At 35.6% G+C, this 24,881-nt stretch overlaps 1 protein-coding gene across 3 annotated transcripts in view; it reads left to right on the forward strand.

Moving 5' to 3' along the window:
* Nucleotides 1-24,881, forward strand: part of garz (Sec7 domain-containing protein garz) — a 229,355-nt gene that overhangs the window by 96,668 nt on the left and 107,806 nt on the right. For all 3 annotated transcript variants that reach the window (XM_090378119.1, XM_090378118.1, XM_090378120.1), the window contains exons 13-16: nucleotides 556-794; nucleotides 15,069-15,271; nucleotides 15,981-16,104; nucleotides 21,655-21,780. In XM_090378119.1, coding sequence (XP_090234245.1) covers nucleotides 556-794; nucleotides 15,069-15,271; nucleotides 15,981-16,104; nucleotides 21,655-21,780 — 692 coding nt within the window. The remainder of the gene's footprint in view (nucleotides 1-555; nucleotides 795-15,068; nucleotides 15,272-15,980; nucleotides 16,105-21,654; nucleotides 21,781-24,881) is intronic.

Here is a 24,881-nt window from a genome sequence, read left to right on the forward strand (position 1 = left end):
AGTTACAGAGTGGTACTGCTATTCTGCAAATTAAATGATCAGACTGTGTATTGTTGTATTGAATTTTTGTAAAACTAATTTTATTGAAATGAGACTTGCGAAATTTGGTTAGAGCTGGAATTTAGTAAAGTGGCATTTGCTGTAACAGGATTTTACTGTATATGCAGAATTACAGTACAGCCATTTGAGACTGGTATATCTTACTGAAATACAATTATGTATTATGAAATTAAGTTTTAGCTTTTATTCTCCATATGACTAGAAAGAGTATGTTTTTGCTTGCTGTTTATATGTCACCATATTTGGAAATTCAGATTTAACATTTGAAAGTTTTCACTGTTTACAAAATTTACATTTATATGTCACAGATTGAGTGACACTCAATGAAAATAGCTTGTCTGCTTAAGGTATTTAGAAACATCGGGAAATATAAGGTAGTTTCTACTGTTGTTCCTACTTCTTGGGTTTTTCCTCTTCTTGAAATATGCTTAAGAGATTACTAAATATTGCTCATATGTTGAAATTGAATAATTAATGTTTATATTTTGTCACTAGACTCACCTCCTTCTGAATTAGAAAACCAGATAAGTATCCCAGAATTACCTGTTGAAGTAGGTGCTTCAGGATACTTGCTGGGACAACAGTTAATAAAGGAAGAACCTACAGCAGCAATTATGGCATCACTCTCTAATAAACAGGAAAGAAAAACCCCACAGATTAGACCTAACCGAATGAAAGTCTCTAGTAATATTCCAAGTCATGAAGAATTAATGGCAATTAAACATAAAAAGAAGGTAAAAATTGTCCTTTTAAGTATTTCCATTGTTCCTCATCATTTAATAGTAATTTATATAATTATGAGGATTGAAAAAAAAGTAGTAGTAATTTTTATAGTTATTTATTATATTCATTCAGTGTGACTACTGCTTATTTAAATCAAAGGGTTACACAGATAACCACTAAAGATTATCTGTATAACCTTTTTTAATACCCAGTTTAACCAGGATACATTTGCAAAGTGGTTTATATTGATATTTGCAAAAGACCAATCTTTTGTTTTGGCAAAATTTTAATTTTCAAAGTCACAGAAACTCAAGTCAGAGGATGCTCCAGTGCATTAGTTTTCAAATTAGCTTCTGTGGGACCCTAGTTTCTTAATTATGGTCTATGGAAATTAATTAGGGTTCCATAAGAACCTTAATGGAACGAATGTTTTATGAGATGAATTTCAACATGTGTGAGAGAGAGAGAAAACATGAGATGATTTTGTGATGTTTGTTATTATTTTTGATTTTTAAGGAAAGAAGAGCAGATAACTTAAAAAAAAGTCTGGATGAGGATTTTCAAAGTGTACGGGTGGGGGGTGGAGTTGAAACATTCATGGCCTTAGTACGAAAGGCTAGAGGTTCAGTGTTAAAATGCAGTTCCAATAACATCTTTTTTTTAAATTACAGGCCTGGAAATCAAAGTTGTGAATGAGGAAAGATGGACAAAATCAGTCACCGTGCAATCATCCAATATTTGGGAGGGGGGGAAAGGACTAACATCAAAAGGCATTCATGAGTTTATGATTACAACATTGGGGAGAATGCCCCTTCCTAGTCCATAGTTAAGAAGTGGGCAACAGAATTTAAATGGGGGAAGGGAGCCTAGAAGATGACCAGTTCTGTCAAAGACCTGCAATATCCATCACTTCAGAAATTGTTCAGTGTGCATGATCTGGTGATGAGTGATTGAAGAGTCACAGTTCAGTACATTGCCAGCGTTTTGGGCATCTCATCTGAATATGTGTACCACGTAAAAACAGATTCTTGCTCTGACAGGTAGTGGAACCCATCTTTAGTCTCCAGAGCAAAGCTCTGGCAACCCTCCCATCGCTTCCATCATACAGTATGATTGATGTCTTTTTAGGTTATGATGGCCATCGTGGCAAGATCCATCTTCGTTACATTTCGAGGCTACAGCTCTAAAACGGTGTTTGCAGACCAGCTACTAGATAGTCCACTAGACCAAACCTAATGGTAACTCTCTAGGAGGCTTCCAGATCAGCTAGTGTATAATTTTGGTGTCCCTACTCTGCCAGATAGTGACTGGAGGGAGTCCAAGTAGTGTGTATGTGGGGCATTGTCAAGGAGCTGGGTATATTCTTACCATGTGTATGCCATGTCAAATTTTTCATTACTTCATACAGCTTGCTATCTCCATCTTTTGTTTGCTTCCGAATACACCATGAATTGTCAAAATAATAGAACAAACTCATCTGCGAAAAGATCTAAACTTCCCAAACACTTCCTCTTCCATTTCACAAATATACATAGTCTCAATTCTAATCTTAATGATGTCCATTTCCAGTTACAGTCTTCCGAACCCCATGTACTTTTTCTGATAGAATCCCAGTTATCAGTTGGTTCAATCACTGCTCATCTCAGTTTTCCAAATTATTCACTTCAAAGGTGGTACTTGTGCATGTGACTGTTCTGATATTCCCTATTAGAGACTTAGTGATTTGGAATCTTCTCTTTTTGATCTTTGGCTTAAAATCAATCTACTACTACATTCTGTCAAATTCATCTGTTGCCTCTATCATTCTCCCAACTCCACTAATCACTTGGAACTCTGACTTCCTCTCTTTGAAACTTTACTTTCTCCAGTCCATCTTTCCTAACAGTGAGGTAATTTTATTTGGTGATTTTAATGTTCACAACTCCAGCTGGCTTCCGTTTTCTAGTCAGATCGACCCAGCAGGTCGAGATGCTGAGGCTTTTGCAATTACTAATGATCTAGCACAGATTGTTCATTTACCTACCAGAATACCAGTCAATCCTAAACACACAGCCAACATGCTTGATCTTTTTCTCACAAACAATCCTTCAAAGTACATGGTCGAGGTGAGTGGTCCTCTAGGCACCTCAGATCACAACTTGGTGATGGTCTCTTCTCCAATGGAACCTTTCTCTCAACCATTCTCAACTTCATGTTTTTGGCATTACAAGAATGCAAAATGGGATGATCTGCGAGGTTTCTTTTCTTCTTTTGAAAAGATTCTTTCAAATCTTCTGATGTCAACATTTGCTCAGATCGTGTCAGTGAAATATTCTTTGTAGGGATGAAATCTTTTATTCCACACTCCACCTTAAAATCCCTTACTTTATCTAAACCTTGGTTTTCCAATAAATGTGCTAAGGCTGTTCGAGAGAAGAATGTTGCGTATTGTAGTTGGCTTGTATCCGAATCTCCATGTTCATTTTCTGCCTACACCAAAGCTCTCAACAATTATAAAGCTGTTATTAATCAGTCCAAACTAGATTTTGAATAGGCTAAGGGTAGAAAACTTGCTTCTTGTCCAAATGGTAGTCAAGCATTTTGTTCCCTTGCCAAAGCTATTGGTTGCAACTTTTGTCTCTCAATTCCCACCTCTGTCAAAACCAGATGGTTCTATTGCCACTTCAGCCAAAGACGACCTGCTAGTATCTTATTTTTCTTTTAACTCGTGTATTGATGATCATGGTAAATCACCTCCCACATTCCCAGAACACTCCATTGAATGCCTCCTGTGGTCTTCTCCCAAAAGGATGTCAGAAGGATTTTGAACAATCTTGATGTTGATAAAGCTCCAGGTCCTGATAGTATTTCTTCACTTTTTCTTAAAACTTGTGCTCCTGAACTTTCTCGTGTTCTGTGTTGCCTTTTTTCACATTCTTATTTCAAAGGTATTCTCCCTTCTGCTTAGAAATTTGTTCATATCCAGCCAGTTTCTACAAATCCCTCCCATCCAATTATCGTCCCATTGCACTTATTTCTACTCTTTCTAAAGTAATAGAGAAATCAATTAACCACCAGCCCTTAAAACTATCTAGAAACCTTCCATCTGATCAACGATTGCCAGTATAGATTCTGTCACTGTTGATCCACTGGTAATATTGACTTAGGTTACCAATCTATGGGCAAATTCAGTGGAAAAGTTTGAAACTCAAGGAGTTCCTCTTGACATTTCAAAGGCTTTTGGTTGTGTTTGGCATAAAGTCTTCTAAAGAAGCTTCCATCTTATGGTTTGCCAACTGTTTTTTATAATTGGTTATCCAGTTTTCTCTCTGACCGCTCACTGAGGGTGACGTTTGATGGCTTTCTATCTTCTCCACCAATGCTGGTGTTCTCCAAGATTCAGTTCTTTCTCCCACTCTTTTCCTCTATATTAATGACCTTCTGTTGACCTGAAACCCTATCCATAGTTTTACTGTTGATAGCACATTGCATTTACACCTTCCATTTTGAGAAACCTTGCCCTGCACAAACAGCTTCAATTTCTCGAATATCCACTACCAATTCCTTTAATGCTGATCTCCAGGTAATTCTCCAGTGGTGAAAAGATAACTTAGTTTATTTCAATCCTTCTAAAACTCAGTCCTGTCTTATATCTCACAAAAAGAATTCTTCTGCTCCTATGCTTATCTGCAATGGCACTCTGATTTCTAGGCAAAGTTATATATCTCTCTTGGGGATTACCATGACTTCTAATCTCTCTTGGCATAAGCACATTACAAATATTGCTTCCTCTGCATCTGAAAAACTGGGTTTTCTCTTTCACTCTTGGCATTACTTTTCTTCCAAACATCTATTCACTGTACAAATTGCAAATCTGCCCTTCCCTGGAATATTGTTCCCACATCTGGTGTGGGGGGCCCCTAAAAACTCTCCCAGACTTGTAGATTCCGTTCAAAAAGGGGCAGTTAGGTTAATTAATGACTCATCTCTAAAAGAGCCTCTACACTCTGTCTTGTAGATGGTCTGTTTTTGCTGCATGCCTTTTCTATAGATATAGATTTCCATGGACATTGTTCTTCTGAATTGGCTTCTATAATTCCTGCTCTCTCTTTCAAAGCAATCCAAACACGTGCCACCACCAGTCAACATCCTTTTACTGGCCAACTTCAAACTCACAGAACCAACTTTTCTTCTTCCTCCTTCAACTTCCATTTTTTTGGAACAACCTTCCTTCATACGTAATTTCCTGAAAATTACAATCTACCGAAGTTCAAGTCTAATTTCAACAAGTGTCTTCTTTCATCTTCTCAACCTTCAGCCTATGCACAATACTAAGTAATATAGGTTCTAATACCTCTCGTTTGGGGTTTCATAAAGAAAAAATGAAAAAGGTGTCAACATGATGGGTCCCATTGTAGTTGACAACAGTTAAAAAATGCACTAGTTGTCAAATCAAGTGAACATTTGTGTTGTTTTCAAACAGATTCATTAAATTTCCTTGCAAGGTTTGTTACTGTGGATGAAACATTTCCATCACTTCCAGCCAGAGACAAAGAAGCAGTCTGAACATTGGAAACCCAAGTCTTCTCCCCTCTAATGAAAGCCAAGTTAATTCTTTCTGCCAGCAAGGTGATGGTGTCAGTTTTCTTGGATTCTGATGGAGTGTTACTAGTAGATTACCTTCCGAAAGGTCAGAAATTCCCAGGAGCATATTATGCAGACCTTGTGTGGTATTTGCCTAAAAATATCAAAGACAAACACCAAGGAAAACTCAAAAAAGGAGTCTTGTTCCACTCGGAACAGTGTGCCTGTTCGTGTCTGTCATGGCTGCACTGCATGGGTGTGGCTTTGAAACCTTGGACCATCCCCCATGTATACCACCTATATCACCATTTTAACTTTCACCCTTTTTTACAGAATATCTTGCTGAAATCCGTTTTCCTACCAACAGTGATGTCATTGCTGCAATGGATGCATTAAATCAAAAACTTTCTTCACAGTTGGAATCAATGCATTGCAGCATCAGTGGCAAAAGTGTATCGACTCCAAAGGAAACTACGTTGAAAAGTAACATTACCGGACTCTTCAAATAAATCCTTCACACATAGGCCACAAACTTTACAAATATCCTTCGTATATTAATATTAATTAAGAAATAGCCATGGTTCATAACTGCTTGCAGAAGTGATTTTCAAATTGTTTTCTTTGGTGCCATGAGGTTTTGGAAACATTTCATTAATTTTTTATCACCAATTTTTTAATTTAATTTGTGCACATAATATAGTTTTTAAAGATATTAGGATTTTATGGAAGATTTAGATTTGCAAAAGGGTTCATGACGAAAAATAGTTTCAAAACTGTTTCAACGTATTTCAGTTTCATTGGTTCAAAAGCTGCTTGACAGATGCTGTCCCATAGCATTGTATACTGTCATGCAAAACTGCAGACAAAATATGTAACAAATATCTCTGCCTTTAAACAGTTTTGGTTGCAAGTGCTAAATAATGAGCAGTAGTACTATTCATTTACAGGTACCATTTGCCACAACATTATGAGGTACCCTCTCAGCCAACATCCAGAAATGATCACTTTGTATTTCATTGTTCTTGCCATTTTATTTATTTATTTTTTTAGTTGAGGAGGCTTGTGATGGCATCATTCATTGCTTGGACATATCAATTTGTGTTGGCAGGCCTGTGCCCATGTCTTCTCTAATGCAAATGATATGATGTAAGAATGAATCATCTTTTGTATATCTAGTAATGATTCAAGTACCATTGTGAGTTTGTAATGATGTCATTTTTGTTCTTCTGTCAAATAAACCAGTTTGCTGTGATCTTGTGCATGTGTAGGATAATTTTAAAATGTGTAACACTGTTTCACCTACTCCAACTTTCAGACTGAGCTAACTCACCCCCTATCTTTTAGCTTCCAGTAGCAAGACAATAAAGTTGTGCTCTGCATTCTTCAGTTGTGGGCTGATTACACAAGAGTCACCATATGTAACTTGTCACAACTGGACCAAAAAGCTTTCCACCCATATAGCAACAATTTGTAACACTTTTGCTCTGTAGGCAGCACATTTGGCAATGTGCAAGCTCTCTTGATCCATGAATGTTTTAGGTTCGTGATTGCTATTTTAGATACCTTACTAATCTGTATCTTATTTCAACTACATGCTGCGTACCTAACAATAAATTTCTGCCTAATATTATTAATGCAAACAATAGCAGTACCGTCTCCTATATGATACTAAAAGATCATTGCAGGTGTAAGGCTATGTTGCTAATACTTTTCCCTCGACCCTCACTTCATTTACGCAAAAATAAAATGCTGATATAGGACTGAATTTTTTTTTTAAATTTTAACTTAGATAAAGTGGCAGAATTTTTTAGAATCCTATTTTAAAGTAGCAGCTTTTTCTAAAAAATCTTATTTTATACAAAGTCACAGTTCAGAAATGTGCTTTATTATTAGAACAGATATAAAATATGTGAAAATATAACATGTTATTGTCAGATTATGCAATTAATATAATTTAGTCATTGTCTTTGAGAAAGAGAGTGAGAGAGTTGTGCATTGCCGAGACACAAGGAACATATAGCAGATACATAACTCATCATGCTCTCCAACTTTATTTACTGAAACCTCTTAAAATTCATACCAGACACCTGCAATTAGGATTTAAACTGCACACTATCATTTGCTGTGAAAACCATAAGTAATCTTGCCATTGTCCATCTGAAATATTGGTGATCACTTATGTGCGCTTAAAATTATTATTTTTTTTTATTCCCTTTGTGATCTTTCTATTTTTGCTATACAGATAGGTGAAAAATTATTTCAGTGTGTAAACATGTCCTTTGAAATCTATACAGGCATTCCTCAACTTATGTTGAGGAATAGCTGTATAAATTTAATGTTACTGCCTGTATTAATTTTAATGTAATGTTACTAATGACTTATTACCTGTATTATTACCTACAGCAGTTTGACCAGAACCTTTGACTTTTTTTTTTTTTTTTCATTTTTTAAATTATTATACCAGCATTTCTTCAAACAGTACAAATATAGTGCTGATACAGGAGGGATTAAAAAAAGTTCATACATGAAAATCATTTAGAAATCAAACTGCAGTTTAAATTTTTTAAAAATACATTTATGGCAGTTTGACCTGCATTTATGGGATGGCTGAAATAGTATCTATGTACTGTTTATGTTTTCTGGTGATTTTTAAGCATATTTGATCATTTAATTCTACAGGGATGGGATACACTTAAATAGAAAGGGTGCAAGAATGTTTGCTGATGCTATCGAGGCAGTGTTAGGTGGGTCGGAAAACTGCTAGATTGAGGGGGATACAAGGACTAATAGATTGCCAGTAGCCACTGGCAGAGGAGAAAGTGATTCTTGCACTGCTTCTATTGGAATGAGCAGCAGCCTGGAAAATAAGATGCAGGATATTTCAGAGACTGCTGGGAATCATGGGGGTACAAGTAAAAACATGGGTTTTGTAAGGGTGGCTAAGAGGAAGAGCAGGTGCATGTATACTTGCGTGTACACCAATGCTAGGAGTTTAATAAATAAATTTGATGAATTTGAGTTATTGCTCAAAACATCAAAGGCAGATATTGTTGGGATTTCAGAGACGTGGTGTCACACAGATATAAGGAATGCAGAACTGGAATTTGGGGAGTACAATGTCTACAGAAAGGATAGACAGGATAGGAAGGGAGGAGGGGTTATGCTATTAGTTAAGAAATACATAAAATCAAAAGAAGTACATCCAGTTGATATACATGAACAGTGCACTGTGTTGAGTCAGTTTGGTGTGACATAAGCATTGGGAGATCAAAATTGAGAGTAGGAGTGTGCTATAGGCCTAATGACTCTGATGAGTATAATAAGAAACTGTGCAGGGAAATAGAGTGGGCCAGTAAATCAGAGAGTCTTATAATGGGAGATTTTAATTTCCCAGATATTGACTGGAATTTGGGGGCTGGTCACTCACACACTAGCAAGGCTTTTGTGGATTTATTGGATGATTGTTTTCTACATCAGCATGTTCGGGAGGCAATTAGAGGGAGGAATACTCTTGATTTGATTATCAGTAGTGATTCTTCATGCATTAAGAATCTGCAGATAAATGAACCACTAGGTGGCAGTGATCACAGTGTGCTGAAGTGGGATTTACTCAAAGAGGTAACTACCATTAGGGGTAAAGGGAAGGGTTATTGCTTTCGTAAAGGCGACTACAATGGACTGAGACAGTATTTAAATTCTATACAGTGGGACCAACTGATGATGTTACTAACAGCAAATGCAAAATGGGAAGCATTCAAAGAACTTATCTTGGAAGTTACTAGGCTTTAAATACCAACTAAGAAATATTGTTCAAGGTTTAGGCCTAAATGGATGTCAGATGAACTAATGAGGCATATGGCAGAGAAGAAAAATGCATGGGATACATACAAATTAACACGTGACACAGAAGCCTATGATAGATACAAGTTGATCTGTAACCAAGTTACAAAGGAGGTTAGGCAGGCGAAGGCAGATTATGAGAGATCCTTGGCAAGGGATGCGAAGAAAAACAGCAAAGAGTTCTTTACTTATGTAAACTCTAGAAGGAAGGGGATGAATCAGATTGGTCCACTTGATATCGATGGGTCAACTGTTGATGACCCTGCTCAGGCAGCTAAATGAATATTTTGCATCGACATTAACACATGAGGAGTTATTCAGTGAGGGGAATGCCAAAGCTGTATTCAATTCTAGCAGTAAGCTAGAGAATCTTGTAATAACTGAGAGTAAAGTGGAGGAGAAATTGTTGAAGATAAACACAAGAAAGGCACCTGGGGTGGATGGGATCTATCTAGTTATATTAAAGGAGGCAGCAAAGGAAGTAAGCAAACCCTTAGCCATAATTATGAGAGCTTCCTTGGACTCAGGGGAGGTACCCGTGGACTGGAGATGTGCAAATGTGATCCCAATTCACAAGGGAGGATCAAAGGCTGACACAAGTAATTATAGACCTGTGAGTTTAACTTCTGTTCCCGGAAAATTAATGGAGGCACTGGTTAAAGAAGCACTGCAGGATCATCTAGACAAGACTTCAGTTATAGCTCGGACACAGCATGGTTTTGTTAAGGGGAAGTCTTGCCTGACCAATTTGATTGGATACTATGATGCAGTCACAAAAGAACTGGATGCAGGGAATAACTTTGATATTATATACTTTGACCTTAGAAAAGCTTTTGATACTGTTGCACATGGAAGACTGCTGCACAAATTGGAGTAGTGTAGCATTGGAGGCAAATTGCTGCTATGGATAAAGGGGTGGTTGAGGGGGAGAAGACAGTGAGTGGTAATCAATGGACACTGCTCATCATGGACTAATGTTATTAGTGGAGTTCCTCAGGGTTCAGTATTGGGTCCTTTATTGTTCTCTGTATTTATAAATGATATTGATGATGGTATAATCAAGCTTAATGTCCAAGTTTGCAGACGATACGAAGGTTGGCAGGGTTGTCAAGGACACTACTGACACTATGCTGCTGCAACAGGATCTGGAAAGGTTGAGCAGATGGGCTGAGAGGTGGCAAATGAAGTTTAACATTGACAAATGTAAAGTACTACATATGGGAAACAGCAACCCCAGAGCAATGTATCAACTCTGTGGTACTACACTGACAGTGGTAGAGAATGAAAGGGACCTGGGGGGGTGGTTGTGCTGGCAGATATGAAGTTCTCTGAGCAGTGCAGACGGGCTGCAAGAGTAGCTCATGGTGTATTGTCAATGATATATAGGAATTTTTCTAGCAGGGATAAGGAGGTGATTATTCCCTTGTATAAGGCAATGGTCAGGCCACACCTAGAGTACTGTATACAGGCCTGCAGGCCTCATTTCAAGAAGGATGTAGAGCTGCTGGAACGAGTATAGAGAAGGGCAACAAGATTAGTGAATGGAACAAAGGGGGGCTCTTACGAAGAAAGGCTTAAGTTTTGAGAATTACCGTGTCTGGAGACTAGGCACCAGCGAGGTGATCTGATAGAGGTGTACAAAGCCTTGAATGGTTTGAGCATGCTCAGTGCTGATGGGATTCTTCCTCTCGCTCAGAATAATCACCTGAGAGGGCATAAGTTCAAATTGAGGAAAGACAGATGTAGGATAGATGTGCGGAAATTTGCCTTTAGCCAGCGGGTGGTTGGTAGGTGGAACAGACTTCCATCCCTTGTGGTGGAGGTTGATAGCCTAAATAAGTTTAAGGCTCAGCTGGACATGTATTTTGAACGAACAGAGGGGTGAAGTGGAAGTGGGTTTTTTTTTTTTTTTTTTTTGGCTGATGCTGCATAAGCTTGCTTTCTTGCATCAAATGCCTCTACTAATGCTAATGCTAATTCTTAAAAATGGCTGATAAAAGGAAAGGTCAACTCCAAAATTGGTTGCTTTAAAGAAATATAACAGAATAGTCTCTTACAATAGAAGTAATTAAATGGAAGAGAGTGGCCTAGCAAAGTAATTTTAATGGTTATAATTACAGTAATTATGATGTGCACTATTACATATTTTATATACAGGTAGTTCCCGACTTTACGAGTTAATTCGTTCCTATTGCACGCTCATAAAGCGAAAACTTGTAAAGCGGGAATTTGTTTCCCATAGATATGATGTTAAAAATAGGAGTTACGTTCTCAACAATGAAATTAGTTTATGTTTAAACAATGATTGATTTATCCAAAGAAATGAAAATGTAGCCTGTAAAATCAAGCAAATTATTATACTATGTATAAGTATAGTGCGAAAGCATCAATAATACATAGCCAAAGCCGACCGGGCTAGCCGAGTGGGTAAAGTACCTGCCCGGCAACCCAAAGGTCGCGGGTTCGATTCCCGCCTCGGGCTTGGATCAAAGTACTGCAAAAACCTTGGGAGGTGCAATATGGCCACAGAAGCCAATGCGCCAACAACTACCAAATCAAAAAAAAAAAAAAAAAAAAAAAAACATAGCCAAATCTGAATGAACAGAATATTAGCAATGCGGCATTGTTTTAAGTTATATCTCATATTGTGAATACCTTCACAATGAGTTGCCATGATATTGCACTACTTTGAATAAGTAACCCTTCACCTGAGGAGAAGACTAATGTTACTTTTTCTCAGATGGATACCACCACCCAGACGGCACCGTTTCGGGGCTATTTTGTATTTATGTGGGATAATAACTCGACTATCCAGTTGTTCCTATTAGACTTAGAAAAAACAAAAAGGTAGAGGGAAAGTAATAGTAGGAGTGGAAGAGAAACGGTCTAGAAGAATGAAAGGGACAGTAACTCTTTCAACTCACACCACTCAAAAACTCATAATAAACTCCGCAAATAGGCAACGCTTCCCCAGTGGAGAAGGCTGTTGTTACCTATTCTTGGAAACTCTGGACATCATCAGGCTCCCCCTGGTGCCATTTCAGAGCTATTTGGCCCTTCTTCGGTGGGTGGGTAGGTGCCCAGGTGATGCCGTTTCGGGGCTATTTTGTATTTGTGTGGGATAACTCACTATCCAGTTGTCCCTATTAGACTTAGAAAAGCAAAAAGGTAGAGGGAAAGTAATAGTAGGAGTGGAAGAGGAAAAGAAATGGTGTAGAAGAATGAAAGGTACAGTAACTCCTTCAACTCACACCACTCAAACTCCTCGAATGGGCAACGGTTCTCCAGTGGAGAAGGCTGTTGTTAGCTATTCTTGGAAACTCCGGACATCATCAGGCTCCCACTGGTGCCGTTTCAGGGCTATTTGGCCCTTCTTTGGTGGGTGGGTACCCGAGTGATGCAATGATGGCAAAACAGTTATGAAGTATAACTCCACAATATGAGAGATGCCTGATGGTGTATGATGTATTTAGACTATAAAGCGTTTAGGGCGTAAGCCTCAAGCTATGGAAAAGTCTTGACTATGTATAAGTATAGTGCAAAAGCATCAATAATACATAGCCAAATCGGAATGAACAGAATATTAGCAAAGCGGCATTGTTTTAAGTTATATCTCATATTGTGAATCACGAGTTGCCATGATATTGCACTACTTCGAATAAGTAACGCTGCCATGGTATTGCACTACTAATCTGAAGTAGTGCAATATCATGGCAACTCTTTGTGAAGGTATTCCCAATATGAGATATAATTTAAATGATGCCGCTTTGCTAATATTCTGTTCATTCAGATTTTGCTATGTATTATTGATGCTTTTGCCACTATACTTATACGTAGTCTAGACTTTTCCATAGCTTGAGGCTTATGCCCTAAACACTTTATAGCAAATTATTATAATAAAGAAATTATTTATGACCTACAAATGTTAAAGAATGTTTATTCTTCATCATCATCGGCACTCGATGGTTTGTTGCACAAGGAGTCGTCTTCTTCAGAAATGCTTCAAGAGGTGTTTATTTCCAAGATAATCTTCTCTTTTCTTTATAAATTTCAATAGCATGCATAAGCATTTTTTAACGGTACACACAAATTGCAACTAATGCGATTTGCATTGAGTAACAAGTTTACGAAGCTTAAAAAAAAAAAAGAATGAAGAAAAGATTCTGAAAATTTATTTTTATGTTTTTTATACAATTGACGATTTCAATAAAGGAAAAACACATTTCACCATAATGACGTAAAAAACCACAGAATTCCAGTTATCTTTATTTTCGCAAATGCAATAACATGGAGTTTACTATCCGTTTATAATTGCTTGCACTAACAGAAAAGTCCAATAAACCGGAAAGTGCAAATTGTTTTTATTGTTTTATGGTCCTGACCTCCAGAAATGTTCTTTAGAAAAATGTCACAAAGCCGTTCAAAATTGGTTCTTATAACAGAACATATGATAACGATGAAAGTGCAGTGCATTTTAATGATTTGAATTGGTAATAATACAAATAAAAATTACATTTTAGAGAGTTATATAGCAAAAATTTCAACTTCCTAGGTCATGGAACGAATTACCAAAAAACAATGTGTTATTGGGTTCACATTATGATATTTTCATGATACGATGGTGTCTCTGGAATGGATTAATATCATAAAGTGGTAAACTGTACTGTATAGCTATGCGTGTGGTTTGAAATGCTGTATTTATGAATGTTTAACATTCATTTTTTGCAATTAAAGTTCATATTTTTGATTCTGTTGATACTTGATACTTGAAAAAAAAAAAAAAAAACTCGTAAACCCAGGAACTCGTAAAGCAGGAACTGCCTGTATAAGATTAAAGTCAATTAATATGCTACTTATATTGATATCTATAAAATGTATATTAATTGTATTATATCTATAATACAATTATAGATATAATACATTTAATTATAGATATAATTATTAATATGATACTTTTTATTGATATCTATAAAAAGTTGTTACAGTAATTACACCAGATCCTTGATCAGAATCATACTCCCCTATTATATCATTGTTTCTATGGGAAAATCAGTTTTGATTTACATAATTGTAAATCAAAATAGGAACATAACCTGTTTTAAGTCTGTCCTTACTGTATATGTACTTAAATTTATAATCTGGTAAAGAAAATTTACTTGGTTATTGTAGGATACTCACATGACCATTAGGAACAATACCAGTACTGTGCTTCCTGCACAGTACTTACACCACATGAGGTCATTGACATTGGAGATATATGTTGCTTCATTACTTTTCCCTCAACCCTTGTATAGTTCATGTGAAAATAAAATGCTGGTGCATGGCAATTCAAGACAAAAGAGAAGCACAAAAACAAATTTTTAAATATTAAAAGAGCACATGGTGGTCAATTTGAAGTATATTGGAGAGAGGGAACGAATTCTTTTCTAAATGTTAGGGAAAACTGATGACATTAAGAAAAGCTAGTTGATCTTTGAGTAGCTCATTTAATTGCAGTTTTCATGTATAATATGTAAATTTTTTAAAAATTTCGTCTCATTATTGTAATATTAGTAGGTGACTTTGGGTAACTATTCTTGAATTGCCAGTGAGTTCCTTTGTTTTTTTACTTCTCTACTTCAAATTGACAGCAGTGCATTCTTTTAGTAATCTTTAAAAATGTTCAGCTCCTGATAGTAGTGTGGCTATCCTGACATAAAGAACCAGGCAAAACTTTGTTTTTATTATGTTATTAATTAATTTTATAGCAGGGAAAACTTTGTTACTCATGTATGTATAATATACATGATATACTAAAATATATCATATAATTTACTAAAATAATATTTGTGGTTTTTTTTTTTTTTTTTTTTTCCAATTATATTTATTTTATTTTTCTTTAGCTTCTTGTTGCTGGAACTGAACAGTTCAATAATCAGCCATCCAAAGGAATAGGCTTTCTTCAAGAACATGGTCTACTTAAAGAAACCTTAGATAATCATGAAGTAGCGGCATTTTTACGTGATAATCCCCAGTTAGATAAACGAATGATAGGAGAGTATGTTTCTAACAGAAAAAATCTTAAAGTCCTTGAAGCATTTGTAAGGTAATATATTTTTTAAAAAAATCCCCCCCCCCCCTAGATTTCACTATAGTTGTTTAATATGGAAACTTTCCCCCTTCCCCAAATTGCTGAAAATTACTTTAACAGATTTGGAAAATTTTGATTTGTCAGCTGAAATAAATTATCAAACAGTAATAAATATTAAATTTTTTTTTCAGTTGTGCTATGTGCATATCAATAAATTTTTATTTAAATAAATTGAACTCTCTTTTAGAGAAATAATCATGTAACATTGTTATTGATACTTGAAATGTATTTTATATAGGATTCATATTTCTTGAAGAAATTCTTTGTATATTATAATTAATCCCTGTTTAACTGCAGCTCATGACTTATGGCTATTTATAGAATTGTGTCACCAATCACTTGGATCAGTAAGCTGGATTAATAACAACATTAAAATTTTTATATATGTATAACATATATACAAGGATAAATAACTCAAGCCAGGCTCTGTCAGAAAACAGATTATGTGAATACCCTTTTTCCTTTTCTTTTTTGTTTATATCCTTTAAAAGTTATTAAAATAGAGATGTTATTTTTTTAGTCCACCTTCCAAATTACGGTAATTATAGTTTCATTTATTATTTCATATAATAGCATTATAAAGCTGTTAATTAATAACTACCTTAACTATCGTTACTTTATTATATTTTTCACAATACAGTTTTTATTAACAATTTTTATTTAGGTCTTTTAACTTTGAAGATACAAGAATTGATGAATCTTTAAGGCAATATCTTGAAACATTTCGGTTACCTGGTGAGGCTCCACTGATTTCTCTTCTTTTGGAGCATTTTTCTGAACACTGGCATGTGAGTAAAAAGTTAAATAGCTACTTACATAATTTTTTTTAAAGTATTGACTACAGGTAGTTCCCAACTTTAGGAGTTAATTCGTTCCTAGAACACGCATGTAAAGCTAAAACTCATAAAGCCACAATTTATTTCCCATAGATGTAATGTTAAAATCGGGGGTAATATAAAAGTTTATAAATCTTATAATACCGTATTGGTGGACTAATAATAGAATAGCAATTGCTTAAAAAATGGTACTCACCTTGAATAAAACTGCAGTGGTATATTGAGAAGAGGTGGTTAGTATTTAGGTTGAATTGTTAGCTAAGAAACTAAGGGGGGGAAAATGAAGAAAAACGGAATTTTAAAATAAGCGCAAGGAGGTAGAAGTGTACACATCCGATCCTTGGTTGTCATTGAAGAGGGAAGAAGTATTTTGAAAGCTTGAATAAAATAAAATAATACGATGAGGCCAATAGTCATTACGAAGGACTTTCATTAAATAATAACGTCTTCAGTTGGCAATTGAATGGGCAAAGAACGCGTGTTGTTTTAAAGGTTTAAGTTTATACTCTCGTGATGCACTTTTTTGACACGTGGGAAATTTAACCGCGAAAGGTTCCAAGCTGGTGAAAGGTTGAAGGGGAGTTTGGCGTTAATAATTTTAAGATTAGAATGATGTCGATACCATTCAATCACGAGTGCTTCATATTGAAGAATTCTGTAATTAGATTTGAGTTTAATAATGGAAATAGCAGAGTCGACGAGAGGGGCGTGATTGTGAGTTTGGGCATGAATTGTGAGTTCTGTACTGGCTTGACTTGTTCTGAAACTGTTGAAATGGTAATATGCACAGGTGTTGGAAGATTTGGGAGAACCGAATTTGGTGGTAGTACTGCCAGTGTAACAGGCGTCACAGTTTGGCTGACATTTTATGAGGTATATTATATTATTAAGATCGCTGGTGGAATAAGTGTGTGTATCTTTATAGGAATTAAAAAAAGATCCTAGTTTATTGTAAGCGGAAAAGACGAGAGAAATGTCTGTGTTATTAAAAATACGGCGGAATTGTCCTGCAAGTCCCACCTTGCAGGACATCACGAGAGTATAAACTTAAACCCTTAAAACAACATGCATTCTCTGCCCTTTCAATTGCCAACTGAAGACGTTATTATTTAATGAAAGTCCTTCGTAATGACTATTGGCCTCATCATATTATTTTATTTTATTCAAACTTTCAAAATACTTCTTCCCTCTTCAATGACAACCAAGGATCAGATGTGTACACTTCTATCTCCTTGTGCTTATTTTAAAATTCCGTTTTTATTCATTTTATCCCCTTAGTTTCTTAGCTAACAATTCAACCTAAATACTAACCACCTCTTCTCAATATACCACTGCAGATTTATTCAAGGTGAGTACCGTTTTTTAAGCAATTGCTATTCTATTATTAATCAGGGGTAATTAGTTTAAGCTTAAACAATGATTAATTTATCCAAAATAATGAAAGCATAGCCTGTAAAATCAAGCAAATTATAATAATAAGGAAATTATTTATGACTTATAATGTTTAAGAATGTTTATTCTTCATCATCATCGACTAAATGCACACTCATTGATCACTCATTGTTGGCTCGGCACTTGCCGTTGGTTTATTGGAAGCACAAGGAATCGTCTTCTTCAGAAATTCATCAAGAGGCGTTTATTTCCAAGATAGTCTTCTCTTTTCTTTATAAATTTCACAGTAGCATGCATAAGCATTTTTTAAATCTGTAGCAACTTTCCTAGTATGCTCTAAATTTGAATTTTGTGACTTGAAAATCTCAATTGCTTTTTCTATATGTTGAAAAGCTTTGCAATAGCCCCTTGAGAGTGAAGGAATGAATGAACAGGAGTTTCTGCTGGTAAATCTTCTTCTTCTTCAGCTTCTTCACATTTTGCCATTTCAAAGAGGTCTTCATTTCTGAGCTCTCCATTGTGTGTTTGAAGCAGATCAGTGACATCAGCTGTAGAAATGTCAAGCTACAATTGGTTAGCAATAGTAATGAATAGTAATCTCTGCTGGTTCTTGAAATCCTTAAAAATTATCAATAAACTGAGAACACAGGTTATTATAAACACCTTTCATGTTCTCCTCTGTAATTTTATCCCGTTGTATTATTTTAATTGCATTAAAATATGGAATTCTTTCCAAAATTCTTTATGAGTTGGGCCTCCCTCCTTATCCGTTGCATTAATTAGCCTATCAAATGTCTCCAGAAGATAATGTACTTTAAACATTTAAATAATGCCCTGGTCCATTGGCTGCTAAATTGGTGTCATATTTTTTGGCAAAAATATTATTTTAACATTAGGGTAGTGATGTTACAGAAATGGTGGGTGACTAGGTGCATTATTTAAAATCTGAATCACCCAAAAGGGAATATTTTTATCTTCACAATACTGTTTTACTTCAGGCACAAAGTGATAAAGGAAGAGAAAATTCTGAAAATTTATTTATGTTTTTTATGATTGAAGATTTCAGTGATGGTAAAACATATTTCACCATAATAACGTAAAAACCCACACAATTCCAGCTATCAGTATTTTCGCAAATGCAATAACATTGAGTTTACTACCCGTTTATAATTGCTTGCACTAACAGAAAAGCCCTATAAACCAGAAAGTGCAAATTGTTTTTATTGTTTTATGGTCGTGACCTCCACAAATGTGCTTTTGAAAAATATCACAGGCGTTCAAAATTGGTTCTTATAACAGAACATATGATAACAATGCAAGTGTAGTGCATTTTAATGATTTGAATTGGTAACTAATACAATATAAAAATGTCATTTTAGAGAGATAAATAGCTTAATTATATAGCAAACATTTCAACTTCAGAAGTCTTGGAATGAATAACCAAAAAAAACAATTTGTTATTGAGTTGCAATTAATGTTCATATTTTCGATTTTGTTGATACTTGAAAGGGAAAAAAATAAATTAAAAAATCATAAAGCAAAAACTCGTAAAGTGGGAACTGCCTGGACTTGCTTATTTAATTGTATGAAATACACAGGGGATTATAAAGTCTTAAACAAATTCAGAAATTATTGGTTTTTTCAATAGTTTGACTGCTTAGCCATATTGCTGGTATGCTGTTGTGAAAAACAGGAAATGCCCAAAATATTAGAAATGATAGGAAAAATAGCATTAATTGCATGGAACTTCAGCAATATATTATATTAAAACGTGTTATTTAGATGTGTTTCTTTTTAAATTATTAACTTCATATTCCAGTAACTTTTGGGTGATTTAAAGAGCCTAATGCAATATGCTTGTGGGTAGGAGCCATAAGCTTCACTGTAATATTAAAAAAATACAAAAGTTTTAAATGAAACTTATTATTGAACTGTTTTTCTTTTAAGCTAGAACAGATGGTCTATTAACAGTGAGTGCATTTAAAAACTTAATGCTACTGATACAATTTTATAGACAGTCATCTGTCTAGCTCAGCAGACTTGCACCTTTACATTTCCTCTTTGCAACAATTATTGAAATCTCCATACTTCTCTTTGTTTTTTTGTGTGTGTGAGAGTGGGATTCATGAAGTAAACAGAATTTTCATTAAAATGTAAATTAAACATGGTGTGATCAAATAATGATTTACAATGTTAAACACTGTTATACCATGTTAAAGGAATTGGTGCAAACAGCAACTTGTAATGTTGAAGAGGTGCCAATTTCCACATTCATATCGACAAAAATTAAAAATACAGAATAGACAAGTAGGGATCTACACTCACCCAGGCAAGCACTGCGGCACACAGGCTTGTGCTTAAAGTATTCCAGAACTGCTGCCAGAAACAAGCAGGAACCCCCCCCCCCATGCACACATACATACTAAACCTAATGGATGACACACTTATGAAGAAGTGCCGATTTCTTCAAGGTGGCATAGGCCATATGGAAATTCTCAAAACACTTGAACTTCATAACCTGCTAATAGCAAAATGCATGTCCCTGTTTGAGTGATATGGACAGATGCAACAGAAAATAAATCTTGAATATGGTTAATCCAGTAACTAAAAGCTTCTTCGAGAAGGCATAGACCCTGCGGATATTCACAAACACTCACATTTCCATCATGACCTACTAATAGAGAAAGAACCATGGATGGTTCTTTACTTCGAGGAGGCAAGGCCTCCTTGAAGAAGTGAGCACTGTGATTCTCCTAAACTTCCTTGTGTTTTTCTTAAGTGCATATCTATATCCACCAGTTGGATTTAGTCAGGGGATGGAATCCTTGCTTTTCACAGCAGTAGTTGCACCATTCTTTAAGCAAGACATTGTGCTTGCTTGTGTGGGTGTAAGAACCCTGCTTATCCATTCTGTAGTTTTAATTTTATTTCTCGTTTGATTTTTAATTTTTGCTAGCATGAAATTAACATTTGATACCTCCTCAGTATTACTAGTTGCATTGTGCAACAATTTCTTTAATGTGGTATAGCAGTATTTAATTTTTAAATCATTATTGCAAAATATAATTTTGTTTCTATCACTACAGAAAAGACACCAGCCAAATGGGTCTCTAGTGAAAAGTGTTCAACATTATATCCCTGAGTGGCAACATTAATCAAATTCTACTTGCATGTTTAGTCACTTTTTTGAAAATAGTGGCACAACTAACTCTGTGTGTGGGAAGAGATAAAAATATTTGATTTCTGGACCAGAAATATCATTCTGGCTGAAATTCATTGCCCCTTGACAGATCGATACTTATACTAAGAGTGGTATAGAACTTGGTACAACAGTGAAACAGTGGTGCATAGGACTATGTGATACTATGTACTACAGTAAATGTTAAAGGCTGCAATACATAGGAAAAAAGACATGGTTGCTGTGTTAACAAAGGAGCAATTCTTTTGCACAACCACACATACTGTGTGTGTGTTTACAATGATTTCAAATAGAAAATCCTGTCTCACTCAGCATTCAGCCTCAATTTGATTTTGTCAGTCACCAAAGACTTATTTGCAGGACACATTTATTACACAGGCACAAATAAAATAGTCTTTCATTGTGCTAAGATTGTCTGAAAGAATTTTGGTGATTATGCTGAATAGTAATATAAACAGATCACTGTGTGCTGTACTACTTATTACAACTAATCAATAAATTTGAAAAAAATATAAGTAAATTTTGCCACGTAAATGACAATTTCCCCCCCCCCCACCCAACTCATATATTATCAAAAAATCTAGTGGAATCTTTGACAAAAAGATTCTCATTAGCAGGTCAATTAGGAGCAATATCAAGCTTGGACCTGAGGTTGTTCATGCATGACATAAAGTCCAAAATTCTGTGCAATACCAGCAACAGATCTCAATTTGTCATTTTTGGAATAACATTGAAATTATAATTTTTTTGGATTATGATTGTTATTGCTTTAATACATTTGATTTTTTTATTCTTGCATATTTATGGACTGTGTGATTAGCATTCACAGAAGCAAAAAAGTTTTTTTTGTACATGTTAATGCCATTTCAAAAATGTGAATCTACAATGAACTTTCTTTTTTTCTTTCCTAGAAAAGTAATGGTGAGCCATTTGCCAATAGTGATGCTGCATTTACTTTGGCATATGCAATAATTATGTTGAATGTGGATCAGCATAATTATAATGTGAAGAAGCAGAACAACCCCATGACTGTGGAGGTAAGTATTTTAGTTATTAGCATATAAAATTCTTATGAATGATTATTTATGGAAGAGTTTGAAGAAAAAAAATATTTAAATCTGTTTGAGGTATGGACATCCTCCAAAATCTGTCTATAATTGCAGGACACAAATCATAAAGAGTACGTTATTAGGCATATACAGTGGATTCTGGTTATTTGGGCCACCGGTTAATCGGGGCAGCCGGTTATTTGGGGCAAATCTTAAAAAACAGAACCCAATCGAGAAAATGGCCAGGGTTTACTTCGCTTAATTGGGACAACTTGCCGTTTAATCAGGGCAAGAGACTGCAGCACTGGAGAATACCCTGCGATTGTCTCCGACCATACCACGTGGTTCGGTCGAATTTCTGGAGGTCACAACAATAAAAACAATTAGCAGTCACCTGTTTATTGGGCTTTTCTGTTAGTGCAATCTATCATAAACGGATGGTAAACTCGATCTTATTGAATTTGCGATAATACCGACAGCTGGAATTCTGTGGGTTATTTTGGTGAAATGTGTTTACACTTCCATGAAATCTTCAATCATATAAAAAAATTAATTTTCAGAATCTTCTCTTCATTCCTATTTTTAAAGCTTCGTAACTTGTTACTCCGTTCTCACTTGCACGTATCGTGTTACTTGCAATTTGTGTGTGCCGAGTTCTCTGTTATTGATTACCTATCTTTTTACATTTTAACCCCATCCACAAATGTCAGTGAACAGAAATGTCAACTGGTTAGTATGTACATATTACAGTACGTATTAATTATTCCAATTATCACGTATATTCTTCCGATTTTTGGGTTATCATTTAATTTTTTAATTGGTAAGGTAATAAAGGGTAAATTTGTGCTGAATATATCTTTACTTTTATAGCCTGTGGATAATATTCCTCCTATTTTTGTTAATTAGAATTGCTGTTTGAGAGAATTAAAATTCAATTCACAAACATGATCACAATGACTGGCGCTTACTACACATCGTATAGTGAACGGTACTTTACTATGGTGAGTCCATCATAATGTGATTTGATTGTACAGTGAACCAATTGGAAAGCAGGGGTCCATTGTATTTTTAACTATTTACGTGAAACTTTGGATAATTGGGGCAGCCGCTTAATCAGGCCAAAATGCACTAGTCCCGATGTGTCCCAAATAACCGGAATCGACTGTATATATATATATATACACATACCTATAAGTGTAAATGCTAATTGCCAAAACATGTTTAAAAGAAAGAAATAAATAAAAGTAAGTAATAATGATGATAATCATAATAAAAAAAAGGTTCAGGTTAGGTTAATAGCTGGCACCTCTCTTGTGATCAGTGTTAATCTGGAGGCTAGGCTGGAGTTTACACATTGGGCAATAAATATTCTGGACCAGAATATTTATTGCCCAATGTGTAATGTATGTAATATTTATTGTAATGTAGTAAGGGAATATTTGATTTAGGCTCTTGATGTTATTAACAGATGGCTTCAGGGTGCTTGACCACCACATTGGTGGCTGGTTAGCACAAGACAAATTTGGGGAGACTTGAAATTTCTATCCTTTTGTGATGAGCTTTCCAAAAATTGAAATGAAAACTGATCAGTGTTTGCATGAAGAATGCTCCTTAAGAAGAGAAAAGGTTTTCAAGGCAATAGTTAGGTCACCTCAAAATCCAGTATTCAACAGATAGACATGCCACCAAGGTTAATGAAAACTAAATATGAAGTCTTGCAATGTCTTATGCTACTCAGCCAATCTTTCTTCCGTAGCTTTCTGCGATTTGTGCCCTTTATGTATTTGTATAGATTTTTTTCTTTTCTTTTTTTTAATATTTAAAATTAATCTCCTATTTATTTGCTCTTCAAAAATATTGCAAATTTGCATCTTACCTTTGGATTTATTGATTTTCTTTGAGTTTTCCAATGTGTCATATGTCAATCACATACTCTGATAAAAAAAAAAAAAAAAAAACTTTCATTTCATTCCATATATGAAGAAAGAGTTTATTTTTTACTCAAAGTGTTCTTTTTTAATGCTCTAAAAATTGTTTTGTTTTTGTTTTGGAAAGGTGCAGTAACTGTTCTATCATTTCAAATGCAAACATTGGTTCTTGAGGTTGTCCCAGACATTCTCTCAGATATGTACTTGCTACCTGGGAGTCTAAAACGCTGATGGAACTGATATTCGGGTGACACTCAAGTCAAGTGGACCCAGTTTCGGCGAAGTCCGGACGGTCTGTGACAGCCAAATCCTCTGCTTGCACTTTCACGATGGTGGGACAGTTAGTAATCCTGGGTATAACCTCCATGCACAAGTACAAGGTGGGTGACCACCCAGGTGTGAACCAACATAAGCAGGGGTCGAGGTGTGGCGCCCACACCACACCACATGGAGGAACGCCACCCCTCTACGTTACCAGGCAGTACTAGGTGGTAGATGACTCTCATCAACCGGTGCAATACCACCACTTTGCTTATTGGAGGCTTGAAGTGGTGGAACCCATGTTTAGTCTCTAGAGCTAAGTTCCGGTCAACCCTTCCCTATCTCTTCCATCATGCAGTATGATTGATGACTTTGAGGTTATGATGAACATCGTGGCGAGATCCAATATTCCTTACATTTCAAGGGTACAGCTCTAAAATGGTGTTCGCAGGCCGGCTGCTAGTTAGTACACCGGACCGAACCTATTGGTAACTCTCTAGGAGGCTTCCGGATCAGCTAGTGTATAATCTTGCTACCTCTACTCTGCCAGATAGTGACTGGAGGGAGTCCAAGTAGTGTGTATGCGGGGAGCATTGTGGAGGCCACGTTATGTCAAGGATCTGGGTATATTCTTACCATGTGTACACCATATCCAAAAATTTCATTATTTCATACAGCATGTCCCGCCCACTTTTCCTTACTATTGAATACACCACGAATTGTCAAACTAATAGAGCAAGCTTATCTGCGAAAAGATCTAAACCTCCCAAGCACTTCCTAATTAATTTCACAAATATACGTGGTCTCAATTCTAATCTCCATTTCTACTTTCAGTCTGCCAAACCCCATGTACTTTTTCTGACAGAATCTCAGTTCTCGGTTGATTCAACTACTGCTCAT

The sequence above is a fragment of the Mastigoproctus giganteus genome, chromosome 7 (assembly GCF_048544385.1).
Source record: "Mastigoproctus giganteus isolate SK-2022 chromosome 7, ASM4854438v1, whole genome shotgun sequence".
Classification (NCBI taxonomy): Eukaryota; Metazoa; Arthropoda; class Arachnida; order Uropygi; family Thelyphonidae; genus Mastigoproctus; species Mastigoproctus giganteus.